The sequence below is a fragment of the Anticarsia gemmatalis genome, chromosome 30, assembly GCF_050436995.1.
Source record: "Anticarsia gemmatalis isolate Benzon Research Colony breed Stoneville strain chromosome 30, ilAntGemm2 primary, whole genome shotgun sequence".
Lineage (NCBI taxonomy): Eukaryota > Metazoa > Arthropoda > Insecta > Lepidoptera > Erebidae > Anticarsia > Anticarsia gemmatalis.
The window spans coordinates 2,595,486-2,620,867 of record NC_134774.1 but is presented as its reverse complement, the minus strand read 5'-3'; the positions used below and the strand labels follow the sequence as shown (position 1 = coordinate 2,620,867).

The 25,382-nt window shown below is 36.9% G+C and overlaps 1 protein-coding gene across 3 annotated transcripts in view; it reads left to right on the top strand.

Annotated features, from left to right (window-relative positions):
- Window positions 1-15,742, top strand: part of alpha-Cat (catenin alpha) — a 71,958-nt gene extending 56,216 nt beyond the window's left edge. For 2 of the 3 annotated variants that reach the window (XM_076133739.1, XM_076133740.1), the window contains exons 23-25: window positions 2,171-2,287; window positions 7,035-7,200; window positions 8,543-15,742. In XM_076133739.1, coding sequence (XP_075989854.1) covers window positions 2,171-2,287; window positions 7,035-7,199 — 282 coding nt within the window. In that variant the 3' untranslated portion in view covers window position 7,200; window positions 8,543-15,742. Of the gene's footprint in view, window positions 1-937; window positions 1,004-2,170; window positions 2,288-7,034; window positions 7,201-8,542 lie in introns of all 3 variants that reach the window. The other variant, XM_076133738.1, reaches the window with a different exon arrangement.
- The last annotated feature ends 9,640 nt before the right edge of the window (window positions 15,743-25,382 follow it).

Genomic DNA, 25,382 nt, shown 5'->3' with positions numbered 1-25,382 from the left:
CGATCAGTGTGTTAACTTGTACATTACATAGACGTAGGTGCAGTGTTTGAGCTGAGCGTCTCCGTGATACAAGTCACGCTTGTTGTTTAACATAACAACAGTTCACCACAAACACTTACACTACTTTGACATTAGGTTGACTACAACATTCCAACTTAGTAGAGAGTGTTGTATACAAGGTTCGCGGCTGGAGGTATACAACATACAGAATTTATAACATCAGTGACACGTCTTATACAGCTGACGGTGACCTGTTTCATACAGATACTTTATTTTAGAAATACAAAGAATTTTTGGTATATTCCCGGTGTCCACCCCCTGCTTGTCCACCCCGGGTGGACAGAGACACAAATCATTCATTAGTATTATAGTTTAATCATATATAATCAACATCTCTAGGGAAAATAGAAGTAGGTACACTATCTATTGTAACTATGTACCTACTTAATTAATTTTGTTATAATTATTTACACCCAATTCCAGCAAGCGTGGACATTGAGAATGTTTATTTAAGCAGTGGCTTTGTCCACCGGCGGTGGACATCGAGAGTGGTAATATGAAACTCGTGTCTTTGTCCACCCGGGGTGGCCACCGAGAACTTTTTAAATGATTTGTGTCTCTGTCCACCCGGGGTGGACAAGCAGGGGGTGGACACCGGGAATTTACCGAATTTTTAATTCCGTCTCCGTTGTGCAGTGGTTATGGTCGCCATGCCACTACCATTGGGCCGACAGGTCGTGGGTTCGATTCCCACACGGAGCAATTGTTTGTGCGATCCACAAATAGTTGTTAAGGGTCTGGTTGTACAAGTCCCCGCGACACAAAAGCAATTATTATTGCGGGAGTTGTCTTTATAAAAAAAAAGAATCATAATTTAGATAGATACACGCTAAGGCTCTCTACAAAGTTGTCAAATTATAACATACTAATATTATAGGCTGAAATAACGAGTAAGGTGAAGGAAGACAGTCAGAATGATTCTGGACAGCTGGTCGTTAGTAGGGTGAGTCTCGGTGGCTGGTTAACGCTGGATTGTGTTGTCCCAGACGCTGGTTATAAAGAACTTCGTATATTAGGTCGGGGAAAAAGTCTTTTCGCATTATAGTATGTATGAACTAGTAATGAAATCTCTTTGGCTTCAAGAATCACAAATGAGTACACGGTTCATTAGGTTTCTTTCAGTGAGCTCGTGAGGTACCCAAATATCGAGCTTTTTTGTGTAGAGAAAAGATTTTATTACAAGTTCATATATACTATAATGCGAAAAGACTTTTTCCCCGACCTAATATTTTGTCCAAGTGACTGATTATAGCCGAGTTAAGTCGTTGTCTAGCTGATTATAGCCAAAGTGGCTATTGTTAGTCTGTTTATGTCAAAATGTCTGGGTGACTGGTTTTTGTCTGTTTTGTCCCGGTGTCTGGATTATGAAATATGTTTGTATAGAGTTTCACCAACTGGGTGTTTTTAACATATAACAAACTAAGAACGTATACCTATAAAACTAGATCATGTGAAGTCTGAATTGCTGGTTTCGGTCATGGTTTCTATATTGTCTCTATACGGGAGAATGCTAAGATTTTCCGATGTCTAGATTTGTTGAAAATGGTATTTTTGTTAAAAAAAATATAGGTTTTAAGTTGTTTTCTGATATTGTTTATATTTATATGTTTTATAAAATGAAAACAATTTATTTATGTGTTGGTATATCTTAGTTTGTCTGCCTCCCACCCTACTATCATTGATTGCGTCGGGAGGTCGTGGTTTCGATTTCCACATGAAACAAATATTTGTGTAATTCGTGAATGTTTTTTTCATGTCTGGTTTTACTTTGTGTCCATTGTTTGTTTGTTTGTCCCCGTAAGTAAGTAAGTCCCCGCAACACAAGAGCAATCAGTGCGAGAGCTGTCTTTTTAAAACAATAAATAAAAAAAACAATAAATTCTTGGGACATTTACAAACATACAAAGCATAACAATAAAACCACACGTGAAAAAAAACAATTTTGATGAATTAATTACACAAATATTTATAGAGTTTGATACCCACACGAAACAAATATTTGTGTAATTCATCAAAAATGTTTTTTTCATGTGTGGTTTTATTGTTATGCTTTGTATATTGGTAAAAGTCCCAATAAAGTGTATTTTCTAACTAATAACTTTATTTCCAGTTGGACAGCGCGACATCTTTGATCCAAGCGGCTAAGAACTTGATGAACGCCGTCGTTCTCACCGTGAAGGCTTCATACGTCGCCTCTACTAAGTATACGCGACAGGGAACCATCGCTGTGAGTATTATTTATATTTTTACTAGCTGACCCGTGCGGCTCCGCTCGCGTGAATGATTTTTTTTACTAATACAAAGCTTAATTATTCTTTAACAACAAAATATGCTTTTTTTCACGAAAAATATTCTCAAAATTATTTATATCTCATATAACTCGCGCTAAAGCATATCTGCCGTTAAAACTGTTGCCATGACAACGGAATTTTGTTAATTCAATGTCATTATAATATTGATTATTCGCGACTTCGGTGGCGAAACCTGAATTTTCCCGGGAAATGCGTCATTTTCCCGAAGTAAAAAGTAGCCTATGTCCTTTCTCGGGTATCAAACTATCTCCATACCAAATTTCATGCAAATTGGTTCAGTAGTTTAGGCGTGATTGAGTAGCAGACAGACAGACAGACAGACAGACAGAGTTACTTTCGCATTTATAATATTAGTATGGATATTTTTGACTGCCTCCGTGGCGCAGTGGTTTAGGTCGCCACGCCGATACCACGGCAACGGGAGGTAGTGGGTTCGATTCCCACACGGGACAATTATTTGTGCGATCCACAAATAATTGTTTCGGGTCTGGTTGTGCTTTGTGTCCGTTGTTTGTATGTTTGTTAAAGTCCCCGCGACACAAGAGCAATTCTTAGTGCGGGAGTTGTCTTTTATAAAAAATAAAAAAAAAATTATAATTAAGGATATTTGTAAAATACCAACATCCTCGTAGAACTAGAAAGCTGGCCAAATGTTCAGCATTTTGATTACAATGACTTTTTGACTGCCTCTGCGGCGCGGTCGGTAGTGTATGCGACCGCTGCGCAAAAGGCCTCGGGTTCAAATCCTGAGTCGGGCCAAAAAGTCTTTTCTGAGATTTTCTGTTGAGAAGTTGCCAGAGATTGCCCGGAGTCAGGAAGTTCAGGTCTTAGACCTCTGTGCAGATCACGTAAAGCCGTCGGTCCTACGCCTGACCTCTCACTGGTCGAGTCGGTTATCCGTCTTACCGGACTATAAGAGTGACGTAATATAGAGTGTATCTGTGTATTGTACACACACTTGGACACTATAAACAAAGTCCTGATGGTCAGTTTAATTGAAACTGACCGCCGCAGCCGGATATCGGCTAGGAGGACATTATTATTATACATTTTCCGGCAGTAATTAGCGTGACTAAAGCAAAACTAAAGGAAAAAAGAAAATATAAAAATGCATGAATTAATGGTCGTTTTCAATAAACAATCTTTAGTAAAGGATTTGATACTATAGCTTGGTTAAAAATATATCGAAAACTTAATCGAAAAGGCCTCATTATTACTCACTAGCTGACCCGCGCAACTTCGCTTGCGTCACAAAAGAGAGAATGGGTGAAATATTTCCCCGATTTTGTAACATTTTTTACTGGTACTCTGCTCCTATTGGTCGTAGCGTGATGATATATAGCCTATAGCCTTCCTCGATAAATGGACTATTTAACACTGAAAGAATTTTTCAAATCGGACCAGTAGTTCCTGAGATTAGCGCGTTCAAACAAACAAACAAACTCTTCAGCTTTATAATATTAGTATAGATTAGCAGCTAATCTGTAGTATCCTATCCTTATCTCAAGGTATGTTATTGAAAACCGTTAAAGTATTGCGAATATGGATTGGCTTAGCTATGAAATATGAACGAAAAGCTTATAAGCTGCTTATATTATGCCCAGCGTTGGGATAAAGTGGGCTAAAAGGTTTGGTAAGGCTTCTTACATGCATTAAAAACTGGCGTACAAGTAAGCTAAATATAACGACAATAATTGACAATTTTGCCGCGCTATAACAACTTTGCCAGTTATTTTCAACATTGCCCAAACATGCCATGTGTGCCTTTGCAGGGCACAAATAAGACAATAAATTTATTCACTACTAAGTTCAAAAACCACTTTGCGGTCACCGATCTATGGAATAACCGCGCCAACGGTTGCTTTACCACACTACTTGAAAATTGCATACATTTGCATTATATGGCTACACTAGCTGACCCGCGCAACTTCGCTTGCGTCAAATAAGAGAGAATGGGTGAAATTTCTCCCCGTTTTTGTAACATTTTTCACGGGTACTCTGCTCCTATTGGTAGTAGCGTGATGATATACAGCCTATAACCTTCCTCGATAAATGGACTATCTAACACTGAAAGAATTTTCAAATCGAACCAGTAGTTCCTGAGATTACCGCGTTCAAACAAACAAACAATCAAACAAACAAACTCTTCAGCTTTAATATATTAGTATAGATTAAACCGCAATTATTATTGTGCAATGTAAAGAAAGTATACAGGCAAAGTTGTCATAGTAATTTTCGTACGTTTGTCGTGAAAATATTGGGATACCCTGCTGCATTGAATGCGTAAAAAGTGGTATTCGAAATATATAATTAACCTAATTTAGTATAGTATTTAAGATTTGAGCTAGAATGGCTTCAATGAGACAAGAATTGATAAAATAATATAATTTAACATGTAACATACATACATAAAATCATACCTTCTTTCCATAGGGGTAGGCAGAGACCAGCGAATAATAATAATATTTAAATTTTTAAAAAATCTTGCTTTCATTACTAACTTAAAACCGTGGTTGTGCCCGCATGGTTTAGTTGTCCTTCTTCGGGATATAATCTATAATCTCGCCAAATTTTATCCAAATCGGTCTAGTTATTTGGACGTGAGAAAAGGACAAAAAAAACACATTATAATATTAATAAAGACTGTGTGACCAATAAAAAAATAATTTGTAAGTATATTCTATTAGTTTATAATAAATTGTTTTATCAATTCTTGTCAATTATTAAATAATAATACTAGTATATTAATAATATTGACGCTATTATTTATATTACGCTCGGCTGGGAACAGAACTATGTGAGTTTGTAGTTATTAAGCTATTCTAACATAGAGCGAAGCGAAGGCGTGGCGAAGCGAATATCAGTTAGAAACTTTAGCAGTTATTTAATGTATCCTAGATAATAACAAGCATTTTGAAATCGGAGATAATTATGTTTTGTATATAAAAATAAAAAATAATTTTAACCCATTAATGTCCCACTGCTGGGCAAGGGTCTCCTCCCGTAATGAGGGAGGGGTTAGGCCTTGAGTCCACCACGCTGGCCAAGTGCGGGTTGGGGACTTCGCATGCCCTCAATAAATGTATTAAACAAATTTTAGGCATGCAAGGTTTCCTCACGATGTTTTCCTTCACCGTTGGAGCATGTGATAATTATTTCTAATACACACATAACTTCGAAAAGTCATTGGTGTGTTGCCTCGGGTTCGAACCTGCGACCACTTGCGTGGGAGGTGCCAACTTATACCACTCGGCTATCACTGCTCTTGTATATAAGTAAAAATAAATTTAAATTGGACTTATAATTTCCGAGTTTTGCGTTTACAATACATACATTACTTAGCGACTTTTTTTCAAATTGATTTAGCTACTTTCAAGTGAAACAAAAAAATCAATCTCATTCTTACATTTATATATTGACATTTTAAAAGAGCAAGCCATGAGTTTCTTGCCATTTCTTCTCACGAGCAACCTGCTTTTCCGAATCGGACAAAAGCAATACAATATATGACTATTTCAAGTACTTTGTACGAAGTTTACGAAATAAAGGATACTTTTAATTTGAATTATAATGATCTAAAGTTAATAATGTAAATCGCCACGCCTTCGCTTCGCTACTTAGAGCTTAGTAAGTAAAGCATGTGCTTAATATCACGTTGTTTTGAAATGCATCTTGCGGTATATTGTTCCAATCAAATAATGCATATAAATATTATACATAAAAGTTTAACCCATTACTGTCCCACAGCTGGGCAAGGGTCTCCTCCCGTAATGAGGGAAGGGTTAGGTCTTGAGTCCACCACGCTGACCAAGTGCGGGTTGGGAACTTTGCATGCCCTCAATAAATGTATTAAGCTTATTATTTCTAACACACACATAACTTCGAATCTGCGACCACTTGCGTGGGAAGTGTCAACTTATACCACTCGGCTATCATAATATTAACCAAGAAAATATATTGATTTGGTTATCGTATTACTGCTGGGTATAGGTCTCCTCTCATAACGAGAGAGGTCTTAGACCTTAAGTACATCACAGTGATCAAGTGACACTTTACATTACTACAACAACTGTTTAAACCACTCTCACACATGACATTGTTCACGATGTGTTCCTTCATCGTTATAACAACGTGATCATTATTTATAACACATCACTTGGAACACTCATTGTTCAGCTCTCGATCACTTGCGTGAGAAGTGAATACTGAAATAACAAATCACTTACATTTTAGTTTTTACATTTATTTCTTAGATATTTTCATATATTCAATGTTTTCATTACATTTCATGATTTTTATATATTTGAAAAACAATCACTTATTTATATTTATTTTCTTTTAAAACATTTTTATCAGTGTTTTAATCAAATCTGTTGCGCAGTAATTAAAATGGTCACAATAGCCGCCTTTACACACACACTGTATCGCACGTTCTTAGTATCGTACAGTAATACGCGCGGGTGCGCAGCGCGCTCCGAGAGAGCGATGTTCTTCGCGGGCGCGGACACATGAGCGCGGCGCGTGCTCTTTCCTTTCTCCTTACACGCTCGCTCTTTCACGTGCGGTTTTTGTTTCATACGCGATAGAGTGTGTGTGTAAAAGTGGCTATTATATGACTATGGGTCTAAAGTCACTCTCTCTAACTGAACTTAATTCTTCCAGTCGCCAATCGTAGTGTGGCGCATGAAGGCCCCGGAGAAGAAGCCGCTCATCAGGCCGGAGAAGCCGGAGGAGGTCCGCGCCAAGGTGCGGCGCGGCTCGCAGAAGAAACAGCCCTCGCCCATACACGCGCTCGCAGAGTTCCAGAGCCCCGCCGAGAGTGTCTAATGTGAGTCGCAACCTCTTGTACATTTATGGAACCCTGGTAAATTATTTATCATATTGTCGTTGACTATTGTTACGAAAACGTGAAAAAAGCAGCAAAAATCGTAAAAAAATATGAAATTTTGTATTATTTAGTACTCGTTTAGTTGGGTCACCACTGAAAATCTGCGCTGTCTGTGACTCACATCACAAACACAGCCATAAGCTGAGTGGTGACCTCATTGTCACGCTACTTAAGCAAAAAATATATCTTTAGAATTAGAATTAGAATTATTTTATTTTGCTTTAAATGTGGTACATAAGGATGTTACAATACAAAAGAGCAATGGCACATTTCGTCAAATACAATTGACATGCAAAAATACACTATATATATAATTGTAAATCATAAAATTAATTTTGGAGACATGTTATTTAACAGTAAATATTTCATTTCTATCTTTAAACCATTTACATTGCATTTCCATACACAAAAAATCTACAAGAACTCTTTTTTAAGAATTCTTCTACCGTGTAAAAGCACTGCTCTAACAGCCAGTTTTTCAAGGCAGTACAGAATTTATTGTCACGCTGTTCCACTATTGATTCAGGTAAGGAGTTATATATTAACGGTGCCATGTATGTGCAATTTTTACGAAACAACTCCAGGGAAGGCGCAGGCATCTTGAGAGTAACGTGCGTAGTTTTCCTTTTGTTAACATTTGACCTGAGTTCAAACAATTTTATATTAAATCTTACAAATTTTGACATCTCGTAAATATAGAGACATGGCACGGTAAGGATTTTCTAAAATGTACACTAATATTATGTGACAATAAACATCTTTCTTTCTTTCTAATTCGGGAACTTACATTACAACATAGCACTTATATGGGGCAGGCGTGAATGACAAACGAATTGCGGTTTGTCAAAAGTAGAATAGAGATAATTTTTAATAAGGGATTTATTTTTTAAATGGAAATAAATGAGTTTGTTTCAAGTCAATTACATTATTTAAAATGCTACAATTTTATTCGTCGCTAGCTTTTTATGCAAGCAATTTTACTTATTTCTATTATCAAATGATATCCAAATTTGCCTTAAGTAACCCCTTGTACGGTAATCGAAAATATGATATTTTTTACATTTTAAAAGCGTTTTATATTCATGAATATTTTAGTCTCCTGTTTTTGTCTATATTTTTTGCGTCGCATTAGTTATACTCATGTTAGACCAGACAGTTTCTTAGCTAAACATATCAATGTTATATATTCAAGTACTTTTTTGATCGTGATAACTTTTCTAGGAAATATTTGCTTAATTTGTAAATATCTTCTATTTCTTAAATATGCGTTTCTTTATTCCAGATGCAGCTACGTAGTAATATCACAACATTATTTATTATATAAATACAATAATCCTATAATATCATTGTTTATATGGCGAATAATTATTTAAATAAAACAAAAAAAAAGCTTACAAATATTTATTTAAAATTGGCAAAGTTATCTAAATTTCAATGGCCAAACATTGCCCATTGCCAAAAAAATTCCGAAAAATATCTCTAATGCCTCAAAATTGCCTGTGATGGCAAAGTTGTATTATGAATTTCGCTTTTCACAAAATTTCCGAATAACAGCTGATACTCCGGTCAATTTAGACATTTGACCCACGACAAATTCAGGGGAAGCTGAAAATTCTTAAAATTGTTTAAATTATAATTATAAACATTGTCTTAAAAGTCCCAACCGATCCCATGTAAGGAAAAAATTTTAGCGGGGTAATAAGGTCCAAAAAATGAGTTTTTCGCGATTTTCTTGAAAACGGTAAGTTTTATCGCAAAATTACCCCAGACATAATTTGTAGATCAGGGAATTTCCTATAAAAAAGGTATCAATAATTTTTTCCCTAAAAGCCACCGCTTCTGAGATATAACGATGCAAAACCTCTGGAAAAGGATTATGTATTGAGAACCATTCCAAAAGTTTTCGTAAGTCTTTAGCATCTTTTTTTACTCGTGAATCACTTGCATCAACATGCTGCTCGGTCGTATCCATCCTAACATTAGCCAGATCTTCTAATTTTTCACAAACTGTATTCATTGCATGCATACTATAAACCCATTTACTTATGACACTCTGTTTTGTGCTTCTTCCTCGAGCAATACCTCCATCTGTCTTCATAGCTTTCATCGACTGCTCAATTACCATGTCCGTTGAAGTGCCACAGCTTAATTTGTCTGAACGTCTCACAGTGAAGAATCCTTCTGAAATTTTTTTATAGACTTCAGGATCTATGAAATTCTCTAATTGTAGCATATCCTGCAAGTATAGGTGTGCAGACTTAGCATATGGAAAATGTCCAGACGCGTGAAAGTAAGGAAGCATTTCTTTGACGCAGTTTAAATGAGCTTTCCAATCCCCCATACGTTCAGCTCTTAAAAACTCTTTAAGAATTGAAACCATATAAAAATATTGAATCCAAAGTTTCGCTGTTGGTCCTCGTTCCTCATAATCCTTAAGTTTTTGATTCAGTTTATTAAGTAAAGCTCCAGATATTTCATCATTTTCAATATCATTGTATGAAAAAAATTTATCTACTATATTTTCGATATTAATTATTAAATCAGCATCCATGATGTCATCGATTTCAACTTCTTATCTATACTAATATTATAAAGCTGAAGAGTTTGTTTGTTTGTTTGTTTGTTTGAACGCGCTAATCTCAGGAACTATTGGTCCGATTTGAAAAATTCTTTTAGTGTTAGATAGCCCATTTATCGAGGAAGGCTATAGGCTATATATCATCACGCTACGACCAATAGGAGCAGAGTAGCAATAAAAAATGTTACAAAAACGGGGATTTTTTTACTTATTCTGTCTTATTTGACGCAAGCGAAGTTGCGCGGGTCAGCTAGTAATATTATAATTGCTAAAGCAAGTTGAAGTAGTGTATGAGTGTATTATGACGCTCGCAATTTTTTGCATCGTTATATCTCAGAAGCGGTGGCTTTTAGGGAAAAATTATTGATACCTTTTTTATAGGAAATTCCCTGATCTACAAATTATGTCTGGGGTAATTTTGCGATAAAACTTACCGTTTTCAAGAAAATCGCGAAAAACTCATTTTTTGGACCTTATTACCCCGCTAAAATTTTTTCCTTACATGGGATCGGTTGGGACTTTTAAGACAATGTTTATAATTATAATTTAAACAATTTTAAGAATTTTCAGCTTCCCCTGAATTTGTCGTGGGTTTACTGATTTTTTGGTCTAATTTGACCGGACTATGATCAGATAGTTCAATTTGCCCTTGCTGGCAAAGTTATTAACAGGCAAAGTTACCATCGCAGGCAAAGTTGTCTAAACAAACAAAATTGCCCAAAACTTAATTTCAATTCTTGCCACTAATAAATAAATAATTATTCGCTAAATAGAGACCCCATGTATTCCATAGCCTTAATCTTAGCAATTTGATCTAGCTTTCAATTTCATATCTTTAAGATAAGTGTTAGTTAACTTAACTGAAAGAATATTGACAATTATTCTCATATAATATCTACTATCACTTTACAATAGGCGCCCATAGCCAGTTGCGCTCACCGGTCGGTAAACGATCTGTGGGTTAAGCAAACCTTGGCGCGGTCATTACATAGATGGGTGATCGCATAGTGGTATTTGAACTGAGCGTCTCTTTCGTAAAACGTCGGTCCCGAATGTTGTCGATTTAGATAACAGTCGTTAAGCCACGTCAAAGGTCTACGGGCTTGAACAACTTTGACACTAGGTTGACCACTAACCATACGTTAAGAAAGAATAAGAATGAAATCAAGCAGATTGGTTATCTGACACTTATTTGTAAGATATGCGTTAATAACAAATTCTTAAATATTTCGCCATTATTTACTTAGTATGCTCATTGACGTACGTACATATATACACAATGTTGTATATGAAGAAAGACATGAGACCGTTTAACTATTGCACTAGCAGACCCGCGCAACTTCGCTTGCGTCACATAGGAGAGAATGGGACATTATTTTCCCCGTTTGTGACATTTTTCGTTGCTAATCCGCTCCTAATGACCGTAGCGTGATGTTATATAGCCTATAGCCTTCCTCGATAAATGGGCTATCTAACACTGAAAGAATTTTTCAAATCGGACCAGATTAGCGTGTTCAAACAAACAAACTCTTCAGCTTTATAATATTAGTATACGCGCGAATCTCAAGATCTACTTGTCCGATTTGAAAAATTATTTCACTGTTAGATAGCCCATTTATCGAGGAAGGCTATAGGCTATATATCATCACGCTACGACCACCAGGAGCAGAGTACCAGTGAAAAATGTTACAAAAACGGGGAAAATGTTGACCCATTCTCTCTTATGTGACGCAAGCGAAGTTGCGTGGGTCAGCTAGTACTCCATATGGCTCACTCGCCACGCCCACATGCCCCTTCCTCTTGTGTTAGTTACTCAGTGGTTGTATACCTCCGTACCGCGAACATTGCATACAAAGACTCTCTACTAAGTTGTTGCAGACCGATTAAGCGTAGTATATTTAAGAATTTGTACAAATTTCGGCATTTTTATTATAAAAAAAGCATTTTATCTAAAACATAGAATGTTAAGTAAGTAGGCGTTTTTCAAAAATGTTTTATTCTACCGTTGAGATAATGCTTATATGAGAACTAGCTGACCTGCGCAACTTCGCTTGCGTCACATTAGAGATTACTTTCCCCGTTTTTGTAACATTTTTTACTGGTACTCTGTTCCTATCGGTCGTAGCGTGATGTTATATAGCCTATAGCCTTCCTCGACAAATGGGCTATCTAACACTGAAAGATTTTTTCAAATCGGACCAGTAGTTCCTGAGATTAGCGCGTTCAAACAAACAAACAAACAATCAAACAAACAAACTCTTCAGCTTTATAATATTAGTATAGATTACTGTCCCACTGCTAGGCAAGGGTCTCCTTACACAATGAGAGAGGTTAGGCCTTAAGGTCACCACGGTAACCAATTTTTATATCATCGTATGGTTAGTGAACCTAGTGTCAAAGTAGTGTAAGTGTTTGTGGTGAACTGTTGTTATGTTAAACAACAAGCGTGACTTGTATCACGGAGACGCTCAGCTCAAACACTGCACCTACATCTATGTAATGTACAAGTTAACACACTGATCGTTGACCTTTAAGACCCATCTATGTAATGACTTCATCAAGGTTTACTTAACTCATATAAGCATTATTTCTTCAGCAGTTAAAGTAGACATTAGCCCCATCGAATTATGAATTAGAAATGAATTGGTAATTAAAAATGACAAGATATTTTGGAATAAATTATTTTCAAAAACGATCACGATTCGATTCCCGTACCAACCACTTAGATATGCACCCCTGTGGCACAGTTGATAGTATATACTACTGCTGATCATGAAGCCTCGGGTTCAATTCCCGAGTCGGGCAAAGTACTTTTATCTTAGTATGATCGCTATAGTAGCTCAAAGTTTGGTAACGTGCCCGGTAGATGGCATTAATCTCGCCCCCTATTACATGGGACTAATATTGTTAATGGCGAAACGTGAGTGTAAAATAAAAATTTAATCACTCATCCATTTAGGTCAAATGCTGACACTTATGATAGTCAATGATACAGAGAGTGAATTTACCGCCAGTTCGGAAGAGCCAATGAGAAGAGCTGCCAACAAACTCCAGGCCACTCTTTTTTCTTGTTTGTTTGTATTTCATATACCTCTGCCTGCAGGCGTAAATATTTAACTTATTCCAAAATGTCTTATGGACTGATATCGAAAAGTCTTTGGTTTGAAGACCGCCAAATTTTATATAGTATTGTGTCTTTAGATAAGTCATATGTACAGTGTGTTTCATGCTACACAGATATTTGGTTCACCACTTACGGCTCAGAAATATTAGGTCGGGGAAAAAGTCTTTTCGCATTTTAGTATGTATGAACTTGTAATAAAATCTTTCCTCTACACAAAAAAGCTCGATATTTGGGTACCTCACGAGCTCACTGAAAGAAACCTAATGAACCGTGTACTCATTTGTGATTCTTGAAGCCAAAGAGATTATATTACAAGTTCATACATATTATAATGCGAAAATACTTTTTCCCCGACCTAATATTTGTCGAACTATGAAACCGAATCGTGGTAATAGGCCAGTTGCGCTCACCGGTCGGTAAACGATCTGTTGGTGAAGCAACCGTTGGCGCGGTCATTCCATAGATGGGTGACCGCATAGTGGTATTTGAACTGGGCGTCTCCGTGCTTCGGAGGGCACGTAAAAAGTCGGTCCCTTTAATGACCGTAATGTCTAACCTATATCCGATTAATGTCTAACGGAATATGTGTGTAGCTTCAGACACATTGACATGCGCGGTACAAGCGGAGCTGTGCTGTTACACACAGTGTCCGTACATATGACACGGAGATTTATACGGCGAAAATATATTATACTACTTTGATTTCCTTCAAAACATGCTATTATTTTTTTATTTTCTCTATAGTAGCTCGGAGTTAGCGAATCCAGTATATGGCAAGCTCGCCCCCTATTACATGGGACTAACATTGTTAATTTCGAAACGTGGATGTTTGTAACACCTCTGCCTATAATTTCGGATGTAGCAGCCGTGATGTTATAAAACAACCTTTGTCTGTTTCGTATAATGTGTCTTTTAAACAGTGAATGTTTTATTCAATTATGTTCAGCAGTTCCGGAGATAATACTCTACATATGAACTGACAAAACTCTGTCTTTCTTAACCTATAAGTAGTATTATATATTTTCGCCAAATAAATAGAAATTATATTAAAAATAAGACTTTATATTCTTTAGTAATAAGATTAAAATGATAAAAAAATAATTTGATTATTTTAATCGGTAGATGGCGACACTTACAAATAATATTAGCCCATTAATGTCCCACTGCTGGGCAAGGGTCTCCTCCTGTAATGAGGGAAGGGTTAGGCCTTGAGTCCACCACGTTAGCCAAGTACAGGTTGGGGACTTTGCATACCTTCAAGAACTGTTCTGAAGAACTCTCAGGCATGCAAGGTTGCATCACGATGTTTTCCTTCACCGTTGGAACATGTGATAATTATTTCTAATACACACATAACTTGTAAAAGTTATTGGTATGTTGCCTCGGGTTCGAACTGTCGACCACTTGCGTGGGAGGTACCAACTTATACCACCCGGCCATCACTGCTACTCTACTATTAAATTAATCAAATTATTTTCAAATAAGACAAAAAGTATTATAATTTTAATTTTAAGGCAGTTTTTTACATTAATTGTGATTAAATAAAAATGTTTTTGAATACCCCAAAAAATATATAAAACTATGTATTTGAATATAAAATTGTACCCAAAAAATACTTTTTAGTATTAAGTGCGTATATGACAAATAAATGATTTAGTTTAAGTATTTTTTTTATATTATTATGTACTTAAGAGTCGCTTAAATATATTTTTATTAACTTGTCTGAGAAAAGAGAGCATTGTTTTACCGCTTAATGTTATTAAAATATTTATATTAGTCATGACTTAGTCTTTCTTCTAAACTATGTTGGAGTCGGCTTCCAGTCTCACCGGATGCAGCTGAATACCAGTATTTTACATGGAGCGACTGTCTATCAGACCTCCACAAAACAGTTACCTGGGTTATAACACGATACCCTTCGGTAAGACTGGTTGTCAAACTTTCAAGCTTCTGACTACTGTTAACGACTGTCAATGATCTTTGAAATTGACAGCCGGGGCTATTAAAATATTATTAGTATAGCCATAAGAGTGTAAAAGACAGACTGATGTTTATTTTTTCAATAATTAACCTTAAAAGGGGCAGCTATAAGGAATAAAAGTTTGTAAACAATCACAGCAGTGTGGATAAACTAGTTTAAATATATATTTAAGCGACTTTTCAAAACAATATTTCATTCTCAATCTCTTATTAACAATATGAGCTTATATTTTCGCCCGATAGAAACATTATTACAATAATTAACAACATCCTCAAGATGTCCTATCAAATTTCATTTAAATCAATAAATTTAACCCATTAATGTCCCACTGTTGGGCAAGGGTCTCCTCCCGTAATGAGGGAGGGGTTAGGCCTTGAGTCCACCACGCTGGCCAAGTGCGAGTCATATGTATCAGACCAGCGATTTACCTAAAAAAGTAATCTAGAAAAGAAATACTTTTGCACCGTATTACGCGGAGTGCGTGTGAGGGAGACGTAACAACGACGTGCTTCCGTTCCCTCACACGCACTCCGCGTATACGTCTACTGTATTTATGTTTCGTCTTCTACACAGCGACTTGTTGCTATATTCAGACATATAAAGATATTTAGCGGGTATTCTTTTAGTAAGAGATTGAGAATAAATGATTTTTATAAGAAATTTAATTTTTGGCAGCCATTTTTTGTTTTAATAATATTATTTTACGAAAACATGTGATTATTTATTTTATAATTTTATAATGTTTGTAATAAGTTTTATAAATAAATATTAAGAGTACAATAAATGATATAAAAATGTAGTTTATTTTATTTCACTAAAAAGTTACATTGCTTCGGTCTTTCGGCGGTCGTGGATTCAATTCCCACACGGAACAATTATTTGTGCGATCCACAAATAGTTGTTTCATGTCTGGTTGTACTTTGTGTCCGTTGTTTGTATGTTTGTAAAAGTCCCCGCGACACAAGAGCAATTCTTAGTGCGGGAGTAGTCATTATAAAAAAAAAATATTAAAAAAAAAATCCTACTCTGTTAGTCTCTGAAAAAAAAAACAATTTTAAAATCAGAAAGAATGCTACTACAATATCACATCAGCCAATAGGAAAACAGTATGAAAGCTTCTCTCCCCTAGCGACGTTGCTATTGGTCGCCGCACACGACGCCGCATCGTTTGATGTACTTTGATCTATCCCGCCAGTGACGTGCGAACCTGTGTCCTTTACACTCTTATCATGACTTCCCGCGCTAAAAAGTACAATTTAATTTAATATTTCGCAAAAAAGACGCTTATTTTTTATTTTGTTTTAGTTTTTAGTGTAATTTAATAGTAATAGTTACAGTTTTGTGTAATAAAGACATTTCATTTAAACTACTGCGATAAGGACGCCATAGTGTTGATGGCTTATCATTATTAGGTAGTGAGTGTTTGTTGTTTTCGCGGTGCCTTAATATGCAACACCTATTAGAACATTGTACCCATCAGATGGCGATCAAAAACACGTTAAAATTAAACATTGTGCATTATTTTTCCAAGATTTTCGTGATTAGTGATGATTAAGTAACAATAAGTGATAATAACTAGTAAGTAGGTAGTAATACACTCGCCGCAAGTGTCAGTGTCGTCACAGGAGCGAGACGCGCCGGCGCCGAGCTCGCGAGCCTTGCGATGTCGCCGCTGTTGCTCCAGCGTACACGTAAGTAAACATTTGTAGTTTTGACTGAGTGATATGTATGAAACAATTGTTTTAGAACTTTCAACATAACTGCGGCATTTAAATAAATATCATTGGACAACTCACACGCGGTTATTTGATTCCAAACTAAGCAGTTTGTACTATGGTAACAAAATAACTGATAAACATACTTATATACTTCTAAATACATACTTATATAGATAAATTGACAACCAGGCTCAGAACAAATACTCGTGCTCATCACACAAAGATTTGTCCTGGGTGGCATTCGAACTCACCACACACCAAATTAAATTAATTATATCCCCAATAACTTACATTTAAGGGTTCGTAACTTAACGCGATTAATGAGGAATGTTCTTTCTATGATCTAGAACTATAAATGCGCTTGAAAGTGACGCGTAAGTCTTAAAATGTCGAAAATCTTCGCAGGCGTCTCTGATGAAACATCCGATTGAATTTTAAACTTCGTTTACGCTTCTGGTTTCACAAAACTTAACGCACGGTGCTGGAACTCTCATTGTCACATTAGTTCATCATCATCATCATCATCATCATCTCAGCCGGGAATCGTCCACTGCTGGACAAAGGCCTCCCCCATCGAGCGCCAATAGGACCGGTCCTGGGCCGCCCTCATCCATACATTAGTTCAGATTTAGTATAATTCAATGAATGTTTTTGAAGGCTAATTGCATGCTTTTAATGTATCTAACGTCTAACCCACGGTTTCTGAGTACATTTAGCGGTTATAACGTTTTTTTTTGTATGAATTTTATTGCTATTGAATAGATAAACTCTCGCTAAATGTAACTCAGAAACCGGGTGTTAAACTCCGATACTCATTCGATATAGCTCCAATACAACGCTAATTATATACAGAAACGCTCATAGTCTCATGCGCTCACGACCAGTGGGTTAAGCGATGGTTACTGCGGTAATTCTATAGATGGATGACCCCATAAGGGTATTTGTAGATCTGATCGTCTCCATGCATTAGTCAAAAAGATTTCGAATGAGTCAACATATTAATTTTTGTTAATTTAAAGGCGCTTAAAGCCAGTTGTTGCCCTCACCGGTCGGTAAACGATCTAGGTAAGCAATCCTTGGCGCAGTCGTTCTAGATGGGTGACCGCATAGTGATCATTGAATTGAGCGTCTCCGTGCTTATGAGGGCACGTTAAAAGTCGGTCCCGGTTGTTGTCAATTAACATAACAGTCGTTAAGCCACGTCAACAAAGGCCCTCGGGCTTGAACAACTTTGACACTAGGTTGAGCACTAACCATACGATTAGTAGTATAATTGATTTTTGAAGTGATTCAATTTGTATGTGTAAAGAGCTTGTTTTTTAAAGATTGTGACTTATAGTAAAACAGTATGTGATTGGTATTTTCTTTTATTTGCTTCCACTTCTGGTTTTTCTCAAAATGGTTTAATTTTTCTTTTATTTATTGTTAAATTTTGCCGCCCTCTTCTGCCCCCGCTACGCTACACCACTGTTAGTCCTCGAGGTCACCGCCCTCCGCGGGTTCGGCCATTCCTTGACCATCACTAGGTACCTCATCGTCCACGGTGCCCTCACCTCCCTTCGCTTCGGGACTGTTATCAGCCTGTAATCAAAAGTATTTCAAGTTATAACCAAAATATAAATATTTCGAGACAACTCACACACGGTCATTTGATTCTTGTATGGTAACCAAGTCTATACTAATATTATAAAGCTGAAGAGTTTGTTTGTTTGTTTGTTTGAACGCGCTAATCTCAGGAACTACTGGTCCGATTTGAAAATTTATTTCAGTATTAGATAGCCTATTTATCGAGGATGGCTATAGTATCAATAAAAAATGTTACAAAAAAGGGGTAAATTTGACCCATTCTCTCTTATGTGACGCAAGCGAAGTTGCGCGGTTCAGCTAGTTTAAATATATAACCACTACCACAATATCAAAATCAAATCATTTATTCATGTAGTTCAAATGCTGACACTTATGATAGTCAATGATACAGAGAGTGAATTTACCGCCAGTTCGGAAGGTAGGGCCAATGAGAAGAGCTGCCAACAAACTCCTGGCCACTCTTTTTAATCGTCAAATGGTTTGACAATATTTCTATTGGGTATAAATCATTGATGATGTAAGGAGCTGCTACCAACACTACCGAACACACATAAGTCATAAAAATTATATTATTTGTTATTAAAAATTTAAATATCATTGGACAACCCACACACGGTTCTTTGATTCCAAACCAAGCTGAACTTGTATGGTAACCAAATAACTGATAAATATACTTATATACTTTTAAATACATACTTATATAGATATATGGGGCACGCGGCTATTACTGTGAAAAAAAATACCACTAAGCTTGCATCTTGCATTTGACTTGACTCGTGGCGCAGTAGTTTAGGGCACTACGCCGCTACCATTGCGTCGGGAGGTCGTGGGTTCGATTCTCACACGAAACAATTATTTGTGCGATTCACAAATAATTGTTTCGGGTCTGGTTGTGCTTTGTGTCCGTTGTTTGTATGCTTGTAATAGTCCCCGCGACACAAGAGCAATTCTTAGTGCGGGACTTGTCTTTAAAAAAGACCATCTATGTAATGTCCTTGTCAAAGACAGCTTAACTTACCTCCTGTGGGGCGCAGAGCACTGCACTGATCTGTAAAAAACAATAATAAAATTAAATAATCTTTCACACTAATATTCGGTCGTCAACAATTTCTTTGAAACTAGTCAACTGTGATGTAGTTTGTTTATAGTATCATGTGTACAATACACAGGTACACTCTCTATTACATCACTCTCGTAGTCCTGTGTGACGATCACGAGCCACGGAATTTCACGGAATAATTAACACAAGAGGAAAGGGCATGTCATACTATTTCATTTAAGATGGCTTTCGCCAAACTCCAAACTAAGTTTATCGTGGAATGGTTTTAATAAAAATATTAACATTATAATTATTTTTTTAGACACTCATTGCTAATTGCTCAACGGTCAGTAAACGATCAGTGCAAAGAACAAATTTTAGCACGAACTATGTGTAAATGGTGGTATTAGAGGACCGTCTCTGTGCTTCGGAGCGCACGTAAAATGTCGGTCCTAGTTGTTGTCAATTAAGATAATTTAGTCGTAAAGCCAATTCAACGGTTTTCAGTCTTGAACAACTTTGACACTAGGTTGACTAACTATACGATAAGAAGTAAATAAATAAGTTTCTTACCAATAAAGCGAGCAAGAAGAAAATAGCAAAGAACTTCATGTTGGTGATTGTTTCAACGATTGACAATATGTTACACAAATCATCCGTATTTATAACTACTTAGTACTTGAATTAGTGCGTAATATAACAATATTTTAATATTCTATTGTACTTATTATTTATGCTAAAACAGGGCTGGCTCGAATGACAAAAAATATAATAAATATTATCTTATATATCAAACTAGCTGACCCGCCCAACTTCGCTAGCGTCAAAATTTTCCCCGTTTTTGTAACATTTTTCGTTGCTTCTCCGCTCCTAATGACCGTAGCGTGATGTTATATATCCTATAGCCTTCCTCAATAAATGGGCTATCTAAGACTAAAAGAATTTTTCAAATCGGACCCGTAGTTTCTGAGATTAGCGCGTTCAAACAAACAAACAATCAAACAAACTCTTCAGCTTTATAATATTAGTATAGATTTCCATGTCACAATGTTAGTTACCGTACTCCTCCGAAACGGCTTGACCGATTCTCTTGAAATTTTGTGAGCATATTGAGTAGGTCTGAGAATCGGCCAACATCTATTTTTCATACCCCTTAGTGACACTATGTTTTTAAAAATCTTTATGGCAAAACAACGTTTGCCGGGTCAATGGTTACTGACTGACATAGTGATCTATCAACGCACAGCACAAACCACTGGACGGATCGAGCTGAATTTTGGCATGCAGGTAGATGTTATGACGTAGGCATCCGCTAAGAAAGCATTTTGATCAATTCTACCCCCAAGGGAATAAAATAGGGGATGAAAGTTTGTATGAAAATTCTGTCCTAAGTCACAAACCGGACGAAGTCGCAGGCAAAAGCTAGTATTACATAAACTTAATTCGTACGTGACAACCCTGTTATAATTCGTAATTTGTTAGGCCCTTTTGTTATATAATTAGTAAGACATATGTCTTTGTTTGTATGTTTGTTAAAACCTTGGAAAAGAGGCCTCTACCGTAACTAAAATTGGTTCCATTTAATTATAACACTAAGTTATTACTGCGACTTCTTTTACTATGAAAATCTTTCAGCCTCTCCGGGAGCCCCGAATCCTGCTAATATTTTAAATGCGAAAGTTTGTGAGTATGTTTGTAGGTATGTATGGATGTTTGTTACTCTTTCACGCAAATGCTACTGAACCGATTACGATGAAATTTGGTATATAGGTAGCTGAAGACCCAGAATAACTTGTAGGCTATCCCGGAGTTGCCGAGGGATCGGTATTTACACGGGAATAACGGGTTATGGAAGCGTTTCCACGCAGATGTCGTCGCGTGCGGCCTCTAGTGTTGCATAAAAATAAATTGACCTATTACTCTGTCCCACTGCTGAGCAAGGATCTCCTTCCGTAATGAGGGAGGGATTAGGCCTTGAGTCGATTAGGTCTAGTGCGGGTTGGGGTCGTTGGGGACTTTGCATACCTTCAAGAACTGTGTTATAGAACTCTCAGACATGCAAGGTTGCATTATGATGTTTTCCTTCACCGTTGGAACAAGTGATAATTATTTTACTAAGCAGCTCGTGGCTTAGTTAACAACAGCGGATAGATCTCTGAGGTTAAGCTACGCTTGCCGTGTTTCGTTGGTTCGAAGGCACGTTAAATTGTGGGTCCCAGATTTTGAGTTTGATTTTTAAATATATTTGATAGTCGTTAACAGTAGTCAGAAGCTTGAAAGTCTGATAACCAGTCTGACCGAAGGGTATTGTGTTATAACTGTGTTGTGGAGGTCTGATAGACACAGTCGCTCCATGTACAATACTGGTATTCAGCTGCATCCGGTGAGACTGGAAGACGACTCCAACATAGTTAGAAGAAAGGCTATAAACTACCTATGTGACAAAATTCATCAAAATCCATTCAGTAGTTTACGTTAAAGGGTAACATACATACAATCTCACAAACTTTCGCATTTATAATATTAGAATGGAGTAATAAGATTTGAACAGTTGCTTCTACATATTAGGTAGAAGTATTCACAGATGTTCGTAAAATTATAACAAAGTATATATTTGTATAATATATAAATATTTGTTTATTGAAAATCAAACTTGCGTCAGTAATATATTATTTATACATAGGTATTGGCTAATTTTCGAGAACTTTCAGCAACTGTGACGCATCGTATAACTAGACTATGGGCAATACAGAAACCCTACAAAGAAAAACTAAATTAAGCTTACGAATATATAACGACAATATTATGGTTGTTATCAAATGTTTTTCTTTTTTTCGCCCATTACTGTCCCACTGCTGGGCAAGGGTCTGCTCCCAAACGAGGGGGAGCGGTTAGGCCTTGAGTCTACCACGCTGGCCAAGTGCCGGTTGGGTAGAGGAATAAAGGTATTGTATGATAACATGTAACTATAGATGTGAATGAAGGAAAGGAAGTTCTATCTATCTATCGTATGGTTAGTGACTAACCTAGTTTCAAAGTTGCTCAAGCCGCCCGTAGGCCTTTGACATGGCTTAACGACTGTTATTTTAATTGACAACCACCGGGACCAACATTTTATGTGCCTATTGAAGCACGGAGACGCTCAAATACCACTATGCGGTCACCCATCTATAGAATGACCGCGCCAAAGGTCGCTTAACCCACAGATCGTTTACCGACCCGTGAGCACAACTGGTTATGAGCGCCTCACAAAGAAAGGAAAGGAAGTTTGTAAGGATCGTACCAAGTGACGTTTTCTCATCACCGTCTAGCTCTATAGGAAAAAGGTGTGATTTTATGGGTGTAAACAGTTTGAAGTCAAATAAAAATCCTTAATTAATATGTTCTAAATCTTTTATTCACAGAATTAAATTAAAACCAAAACAATTTGAAATAACTAAAATAACATCATTTTTAACTAAAGAAAGCCGTACCACATCATCACTCTGTCGACACTGAATACCAGTATTTTACATGGAGCGACTGTCTATCAGACCTCCACAACACAGTTTCCTGGGTTATAACACGATACTAAATAAGACTGGTTGTCAAACTTTCAAGCTTCTGACTACTGTTAACGACTGTCAGAGATCTTAGAAAATGACAGCCGGAACACAGAATTTAATGTTGCTTATGAAACACGGAGGAACTCCATATGCAAAACATTACCCATCTATACATCAGAGATCGATGCGGCTGTTGTTATCTGTCAAAAATTTCAAAATGACAGCCGAGACCCGTAATTTAACGTGCCTTTAAGGCATATCTATTATTTCTAGCTGTTGTAAACGACTGTCAAAGATTTCAAAATGACAGCCGAGACCCGTAATTTAACGTGCCTTTAACCTATTATTTCTAAAGTTACGACAAAGTGACAATGTGGTTATAAAAAGTATTGAATTAATCGTCTGAGGGGGCTGCGGACGAAGGGTCCTCGGCATAAGATTCCGTGACTGTGGTGTCTATACCTTCGGTAGTGGAAGGTTCTTCTGACGGAGGGGGGACAGGGCTCTCATCTGTCTTCTGTTCGGGCTCCGATGAAGGCTCGGGCGCCGGTGGGGACGACGCTGATTCCTCATCCAAATCTATATGTTTAAAATTAAATATAATAAGTACTTACTTACATGTAAGTGTTTTAAATGGGCACTTTCCACGCAAGTGGTTGGTTCGAACCTGAGGCGTCACACCAAAGACTTTTACAAGTTATGTGTGTATTAGAAATGATTATCACTTGTTCCTACGGTGAAGGAAAACATCGTGATGCATCCTTGCATGTCTGAGAGTTCTATAACACAGTTCTTGAAGGTATGCAAAGTCCCCAACCCGCACTAGGCCTAATCGACTCAAGGCCTAATCCCTCCCTCATTACGGGAGAAGACCCTTGCCCAGCAGTGGGACAGTAATATACAAAATTATTATAATCTTACCCCGTCTTAGAATCAGAGACCCGGCGTCCACTACGACGGTAGCGAGTACCTGAAATAAATTGATATACCTAGTAATAAAAATATATTGTTATAAATCACTAGCTGAACAAATTCATTCACCCGGTCATTCCATAGATGGGTGACCGTATAGTGGTATTTGAACTGGGCGTCTCCGTGCTTCGGAGGGCACGTAAAAAATCGCTCCCGGTTGTTGTCTACTAAGATAACAGTCGTTAAACCACGTCAAAGGCCTCTCGGGCGGCTTGAACAACTTTGACACTAGGTTGACCACTAACCATACGACAAACAAACAACAAACCTGGCAAATGTTGTTTTACCACATTAATTTAAAAAGAAATGGCCCTTAATGATAAGGGGTTTCTCCCTTATCATTAAGGGGTATGAAAAATAGATGTTGGTCGATCTTCAGATACACACAATGGGCTGACAATTATAGTTCATGAGATATTATCCGCGTGGAATAATTTCCTGGGGTCAAATGTATCCTGCGTTAATAGACTTTCAAAATCATGAAATTTCGAAATTTTGTTTTCGAGGGTTAAAAATAAAAGAAGTCTTATTAATACATTCATATCTAGTTGCACACACTGATCAGTAAACGCTCAGTGTGTTAACTTGTACATTACATAGATGTAGGTGCAGTGTTTGAGCTGAGCGTCTCCGTGATACAAGTCACGCTTGTTGTTTAACATAACAACTGTTCACCACAAACACTTACACTACTTTGACACTAGGTTGACTAACCATACAATAAATTATTAAAAACTTACCACGAAAAGGCAAATAGCAAAGAAGGTCTTCATTTTAAAGTATGTAGTTGCTTTCTCTCCGAAAACTAAAGTCCGTATGTACTTATTAGCAAATATAAGTTGTCTTATATACAAATTTTAACTCATAATTCACAAACAGGCCTATTGTAATAGAATAGAATATTAATAACTAACACTAAAATGCGTTAAAATATTCAAAAACCTTGAAATTTCATTTTAAATATATTCGCCGAGAGTTTCTTTATGTGGTTTGCAAAAATAGCTTTTTGAAAACTTCGTATTGAAAAATCAAAATCAAATCACTTATTAATTTAGGTCAAATATTGACACTTACGATAGTCGTTACAATTACTGAATCTACCACTAGCTCGGAAAGTGTACAGCCTTATGAGAAAATTCAGCAACAAACTCACTACCACTTTTTTCAATCGCCAAAGGTTTTAAAAATGTATGAAAAGCATCATTTATTGCACATGCAAGAGGTCGACGGTTCGGACTTAAGCCAGATCAATGACTTCTCCGAATGATATTGTTATAGCCTAGCCTTTCTTCCAAGCTATGTTGGAGTCGGCTTCCAGTCTCACCGGATGCAGCTGAATACCAGTATTTTACATGGAGCGACTGTCTATCTGACCTCCACAACACAGTTACCTGGGTAACACGGTACCCTGAATCATCATAGTTTCATAATACCTGTTATACTCGCATGTGTATGAAATACACCCACGTTTCGCTATTAACAATGTTAGTCTCATGTAACAGAGGGCGGGTCTATTGCCATATTCCGGGCACGTTACCAAACTCCGGGCTAATATTAAGAAACATTCTAATATAAATT